Below are 7,346 nucleotides of genomic sequence, written 5' to 3' on the forward strand. Positions count from 1 at the left end.
GAAATTAATAAATCATTAGAGATAACAGATAAATTGAAATAAATCATTATATTTTAAATATCAAATACTGCATACAGCTTTTTTAATATATGCAATACAAAGAATTATTTTCATAACAAACTTTACAATTAATCTATTTTCTAGAAGTTTTCTAAAAGCATTGTTAGACTACACTGGCTATGAGTGACAAGAGTTGCCCTCTCCAGTGCCTTGTTAACTATGGAGAAAGAACAGGGATGTAGTTAAAGAGAGAACTGCTCAAGTGCCAGGACTGGAATAGGGTGAGTTCACACTAACCGGAGTCACGGCATCATCCCAAGGCTGACCTCACAGGAATGAAGGGAACCCCACTTTAGTGCTGCTGAACTGTGTCAGAGTTGCTTTTTGTCCTTTGAATTCAACCAGATCAAAACTTTCTCTGGAAAGAAACACCTTAACTTGTTCTTTTTCTTTGGATTTATCAATGTACTCCCACAAATATGGAAGAGATATTTATACTAGGAAATATGCCCAGAAAGTGCTTATGTACCAGTTCTCCTCCCATCACTTACATGCAGCTCTTTGAACAGGAAGACAAAAGCAAGACAAAAACAGAAGACTGAAGACAACACTTTAAATGTTACACAGTGGCTTCCTTGTACGCCTGTCAGACATTTTACTTTTTCTCAGTGTGTTTCTACACAACTTCTATACAGCCAGCACTATCCTGAGTCGTGCAGAATAAACAGAGCTGTTCCCAGAGCCTGCTAGCACTGGCAGCCCATGGTCTAGATGAAGAACGAGGACTGCTAGCTCAGAGCAGCCCATGCAATTCAAAGTGCTGAGGCAATGGGAAATTTCTATGGAAAGAAAAATGCATGTGAGCATGTAAAGGACTTGAATGGCCTATAATTTGAGGAGTAATGACTCTGCAAAGCCTAAATTGGATCAAGGTAAATGTGTTTCATATTTTCTCATTTTACATGGAGTATTACTGTTGTAATGTTTCCTTCCTTCTTCTAGGTTGCTACTAAAAATTGCTCTATTCATGCAGGTGTCTGAAAGTATATGTTTATGTGGAAGGGCTTATGAATATGCTTTGAGAAACAAAATATGGGCAATAAAAATCCACAGAATAAGGAAGCCTTTGGTTTTGTTTAATACAGCTCTAGTATTCACATGCACACGAATGAATACACGTGATTTTTAAAGAACCATCTATCTCTTTATCCTCATGATAGTTCAGGTTTACTTCCAGTAATTCTTGAAGTTCATGTGACCTAAGCCTGATGTTATCACAGAAGCACAGTTAAAAAAATGCCTGATAATTTTCAATGCAGCTGTAATTTTGTGATTGGAACTATGTTTTTGTGTGCATACAGATGAGGGCAGGAGTTTTGTAGCACAGGAAAAACAGACAGCTCTTGGGTTGTGTAACCTTCTTCCTCCTCATCCATGCAAAGAACATCAAGGCCCTGTCCCAGAAAATGATGTCCTTTCCCACACCTCCCCCACCTACCTGCAGTACCCCTTCTCTTTCCAAGCCCCTTCCCTCCTGACAGAGCAGCTGGCAGAGCTGCATGTGCCAGTCCACAAACAGGTTCATGCCTTTTGATTTACTGGCCAAGAGACCAAAGCAACGGAAAATCAGTGAGCTCCTCACAGCATGAGGGCCTTTTCCTGTGTCTCCTTTTTCTAATACTTGCAGTTACCTATTCTTAGTCTCACATTTGACTGCAACAGGTCAGTAACACTCCAAAATATATAAGGGAAGAAAACACTTCTGCAGCCGGAGCAGCCTCAAAACAGGCTACGCACAGAGCTGAGGCTGCAACTCTTTGGAGAAGACACTGAGCCTGGGGGTTTGTCTAAACAATGCTCCCTCCCAGAGAACAGGTCCTTGACCCATGGTTATCTCTGTGCTCCATCCATCCATCCATCCATCCATCCATCCATCCATCCATCCATCCATCCATCCATCCCAGCAAAGATCCAGAGCTTGCAATAATCTGAAGCCAGGATCCAAAACCAGGTCTTGATATAAAGGACATAGGGCAGAGTTTGTCTTATAAGTGAATAGCTTGGTTGTTGAATCATTCTTCAAAGAGCAAAGAGATTCAGGAGGACTGACTTATAAGTGCATTTTTTGGCCAATGAACTATTCTGTCTCAAATCCTTGATGAACTTGGAAGACAAATTAGTTTCTATACAATTCTGAAGTGGCATATACATGTTTTTCATAAATATCATTAAGTTTTCAGTAATTATGAAATGCAGACAACCACTGTGCAACACAGTTTGAAAGCAGAGGTGCTAAAGATTTTAAGTATTAACCAAACTGCTGACAGCTTTGTCAGTGCTACATATCAGTTATCAGGGAATGCAAAAGATAACTGATTGGGTATTTGTGATACAGGCAGTACTCTATACTTTGAAGCTAAGGGAAGAAAGCAGGTTGAAAACATTCCATCTGCCTGACTCATACCTCAGCTCTCAGAATTTGTCTCTGCTGAAAAGAATTACAAACTTTTTCAGTGGCGGTGGAAACTAGGATAAAGTGAAACGCATATCACATCATGAAATGCTTTATCAGAGCTGCTGAAGATGCTGGTCTGTAATATTTGAAATATCTCAGAGGATACCAGGTCAATGGTTTATAACACTATCAGGTTAAATGTCTATGGATTTTCATAAAATAAAAGCCCAGTGTTTACATTCTGAGTAATAACTCAGAGTATTGAGGTTGACAATTTTTAAGAATCTCATTTTTCACCATTTTGTTAGCTGGCACATTCCACTGCCCAGACTGAGAAAGATGAAGCTGACGAGAGTGGCAGGCAGTGAGCTCTGCATGGCTGCTTCCATCCTGCTTGGCCTGCAAAGACAACACCACTGCCTTACAGACACTGCACGAGGAACCCCATTAAGATGCAATTTAAAACAAGGCAGTCCTGGAACACTATGTTAAGGAAAAATTGATTTTACAAAACTTAGTTGCAAGCTACATTTAGCCTGTCAGATTCCTTTGAATATATGGAACATGAATAAATAGGGTGTAAAGCCCAACCAACGTCAGATTTTCATCAGCTCAAAAGATCAGATCTCAAATTGCACTTGAAAACAAACTATGAATTTCTGATTGATATATGCACTCACTACATGCAGGTATCCAAACTGTGGAATGAAAGCTGTATTTTCATATGACAAATTTTCTTGTTTGCAGGAATGACTTATCATATAGCATGCATTAACAGTAGTTTTCATATATGTAAAAAATATTTGGCAAGAATCCAGGTAGAAATTTAAAGATCTCAATATTTTCCATAAAGCAGCAGTAACTTGTATCAACTCCACTTGTTTTTATTTTTTATTCCCAAGGAGAATTGCTCTTGATATGGAAGCAGCATAAGCATCAATGCACTGTGTTGATAAGCAGATACCTTCATGCAGAATTGCCAGAACTTCACTCATAAAAGGAAATGGATGCAAAGTGAGCATAAACAAGTAAAATTATATTTTAGCACTACTTTTGCATGCAAGTTCAGTGAATCATTCATCTTTTTAAGTCAAATCAGGACTGGTGCTTTCCAAGAAAATATAATTCAGCTCGACCCTAGTTATGCTTCAGAAAAATACAGCTAACTTGGTGAAATTTAGCCTAATCTCTTGCAAGTTACAGACTATTAAATCACCTAAGAGTCCCTTCTGGCCTCAAAAGCCATGAGTTTCAAGAATTCTATTACATAGAATAAATACATAGCAATACATACATAATTTCTATTACAGAGTTTAAATACATAGCTCCTAAGAAGGAAGTCCTTATTCCAATAGTAGTACTCATTCATACCACAACAGTGTTTCTCACCTACAGAAATATAAAAACCACACATTTACTCCCTATGACAATCTGTCCCACTGAATAGAAATACATTGCCACTTTTTCAAATGGGAAATGTAACTGCTATTTCTCTCCCATGGCACACATCCTGTCACAGCAGTTCACAAGTCTCAGATGGTGAATGACACCCTAGTCCCATACACATTTTTCCACCCTAGCTCTATGTATGCACTTATATTCTAGATGCTGCCTTGATAAGGCAAATAGATGCATGACATGCCCTCTTCTTTAACTACTGAGGAGACAAGAGGTAAGTCTTGACTTAACCTGTACTAAATCAGTACTAAATGAGAAACAATATACGTGGAAGCCATAGCCTCCTTTGTTGGTTTAATTAAAACCAGCACCATCAGCCAGATGGGCACCCATGTACCTGGCTGTGTGCTCTCTGAAGGTGGACACTGATACATTGTCAGTTACATTCATTTTATTCTCGTCATCAAAATTCAGATATTATCTTCTCAAATCTCCCATGCTTAGGTGTGAGACTTCATCTTTTAAAAGAAAACTCAAACTGAAACTTGGAAACACTCATTTACACGCAAACACAACTGCCATTACTAAACACGATTGTTTATTTAATTTACAGATACATATATGGCACCTGACGAACCTAAATGATGATAAGGGTACAGCGAGTCCAGATTAGACGGCACATTTCAGGTAAGCACAGTCATGACTCGTACTGCTGGTACGAAGCAGCGACTCCGCCTTTCGTGCCCGAGAAGTCACCCGGGACTGCGGGCGCCGCCGAGCGCTGCCCGAGTCAGCCCCGCGCCCTCGGGCAGCCCGGCCCGGCACGGAGCCCCGGCGGCACCGGGGAGCGCTTTGCGTGCGAGGGGCGGGCGGGCAGAGGCCGCGATCGCCGCCCGGGGCGGAGCCGTCCCGTCCCGTCCCGTCGCGCCACCCCGGCTCCCCTGGCGCCCGCTGGGGCAAAGTACCGGCGAGCCCGCCCGGCCGCCCCCGGCGCGGAGGGCGCTGCCGTACCTTGCTGAACACCTCCAGGTCGTCTTCCTCATCGTCCAGGGCCAGCACCTCGGCGGCGGCGAGCAGCGGCCCCTGGGCCGTGCCGAAGGCACCCGCAGCGAGATGCGAGTCGGCCCCGGGCCCTTCCCCGCCGGCGGGGAGCGCCAACCCCGGTACCCGGCTCTCCGTCTCCATCCTGCCCTGCGAGCGCGGGCGGCGGCCCCGCCACAGCCGCTCCCCGCGGGACCGCAATTGGCGGCTCCCCCGCCCGCCCCTGGCCGCGGCCGGCCCGGGGGGCGCGCCCAGTGCGCAGGAGTGGAAGCGGCGGCAGGAGGGCCGCGCTGCCGGGCAGGGCTGGGAGCGAGGGGGCCGGGAGGTGTCGAGCCAGCCGGCAGGCCCGGACAGCGGGGACTGCGGCTGCGGCCTCTGCGGAGGCGGGACGGGGCGGCTCAACGCCCACAGGCGTGTTCGTGGCGGCGCGGGGGACGCCGCCCGGGCCGCCCCCGGGGCTGCCAGGGGACTGGGCGAGCCGCCCACTGGGCTGCCGCTGGCCGCAGCCGCTGGCAAGTGTGTGAAGTGTCTCGGTCTGGAGAGCTCCGTACTCTCCAGGCAGCCGCCCGCTCTGCCCTCGGCAGCCCCCGGGCCCGGCAGGAGCGCAGGCTTGCTTTCCTTCGCTCTCCGGGTTGGTCTTTCTTCCCTCCTGGCAGGCACTCAGATGCCGCCACCGGGGCAGCAGGCAGAACGCACGCGTTGCTGCTTTGTCTCTTGCCTCTCGTACAGCTTCTCTTGAGCAGCCGCTCTGTCGCTCGTGGCTGGACCCCTTCGCCGTGAGGTCAGGCGTGTGTCCTTATGCTGAGGCCAGGGACTCTTTGGTGTCAGAAATGTGCTTGTGAGAACAAAGTGACGGCACATTACATCAGAAAAGCAGCGGGGAGAGAGACACCAAACATTTAAAAGCAGCAGAGCTGTCCTTTTTTTAAAGTAAAACCATCGGAACTGTGGGATTTCGATGTTGCCAGTACCGAACTGGAAGTAATGGCCGGCGCTGTTGGTTGCAGGAGCCAGGGCCGAGCAGGCAGGCGGCGGGAGGGGAAGGCAGCTCTGCTCTGCTCTGCCCTGGGCTTCAGCGCTTCCCTGGCACCGACTCTGTGCCGGACTCGGGAGCGCCGCGGCGGGGCCGGGCTCCTCACCGGGACCCGCGTTTGCTCAGTGTGGAACCGGGCACGTCTCTCCAGGCGCCGCCTGAAATAGCTGAAGTCAACTTTGTTGTTAATGTAAATTTCAGGAGTCGTGGGCGGGTTCTTAAACAGGCAGATACAACATTGTCTTTGTGTATCTTGATTCCCTTGCTGTCAAATTAGAAAAGGCAAACCCCGTAATCAAAGGAAAGTATTTTGAAAAGTATTCCTTCGTGAAACACTGCAGGCAGCTGATGAGGAAATACATTTGCTATTTCACGGTTTTCGGCGAAGTCTTGAACCACAACTTGAAATAAAGGGATTAAAATAAAAAACACCAAATGTTCACTGAACTGTGCAAAGAGACAAAGACTACGTCTGCCTAATTAGAGAGTGTTTACTGAAACATTTTAATTTTTGTTTTAAAAATACTCTAAAATTCACGAGGAGCCGGGGGCAGTGGCCCGCTCCACGCCTCAGGTGCCAGCAGCGTTTGCTGCAGGGGGTCTCGCACGGAGCCGCCGGCAGAGGGAGGTGGGATGCGCCTGTCCTGGAGCCTCGGACTCGCTGATGCCTGAGGACCTTTCAGTAAGTGCAAATAAACAGTTTCTGTAGTATTAAAATAACAACTGACCCTGGTAAGAGATGCCCAGGCTTCTCTTTTTTTCCACCCTGTGTAGACTGTCCCTGTCCTACTGCTCTTTGCCGTGCCTCAGCTCTGCGCCTGTGAGGAACCCGGGGGTCCTTTGGTGTGCTGCCTTCCTCGCAGTCAGCCACGGGCCCTGGGCTGAGTGCTGCTCGCCTCCAGGCGCTGCAAGGGGCGTGCTGGGGCTCCTTGTGATGCAGGTGCTTCTCATCTGCTGTCAAATCTCCAGCTCTTCCTACCTCTGTGTCTTTTACGGCTCCTTTCCAGTGTCGTCGCTGCTCCTGTCCCCTCTGCTTACCTTCAGGTACCAAAGACTGATGAAAAGTGACTATTACAATATAAATTTTCTACTCTGTCTTTTGTCCACCAGCGAGAAGTGTAGCTAGTTTGTTTTCTGACTTTATCTATAGCTGATAGCATATAGTTTCCAGTGGCTTTGCCCTTATTTCCACATGCCAGAGGCCTGCAGGTTTTCTGAATAGAATTAGTACTTACAACCTGTATAATGCCCAAGATTTTAATATGTCTATTTAAATTCAGATGATATACTTGTGAGGCAATAACAAAACTCATCAAGGACCACAATTTCAGACAATGCACATCAGAGATGATAAATAAAGGACAGCCAGTCAAAGAAAGTATAAAATTTATGTACTGTAGGCTTGAATATTAAGGCCGT

General features: G+C 46.7%; 1 protein-coding gene across 3 annotated transcripts in view; it reads right to left on the reverse strand.

The window, feature by feature from the left end:
• The window catches only part of SNX7 (sorting nexin 7), a 29,367-nt gene extending 24,095 nt beyond the window's left edge, over positions 1-5,272 (reverse strand). Inside the window, exon 1 of one of the 3 annotated variants that reach the window (XM_053985312.1) lies at positions 4,865-5,272. In XM_053985312.1, the coding sequence (XP_053841287.1) occupies positions 4,865-5,038 (174 nt within the window). In that variant the 5' untranslated portion in view covers positions 5,039-5,272. Of the gene's footprint in view, positions 1-4,490; positions 4,816-4,864 lie in introns of those variants that run through there. The other 2 variants (XM_053985311.1, XM_053985313.1) reach the window with 2 other exon arrangements.
• Between the last annotated feature and the right edge of the window lie 2,074 nt (positions 5,273-7,346).

Source organism: Vidua macroura, chromosome 9, assembly GCF_024509145.1.
Source record: "Vidua macroura isolate BioBank_ID:100142 chromosome 9, ASM2450914v1, whole genome shotgun sequence".
Lineage (NCBI taxonomy): Eukaryota > Metazoa > Chordata > Aves > Passeriformes > Viduidae > Vidua > Vidua macroura.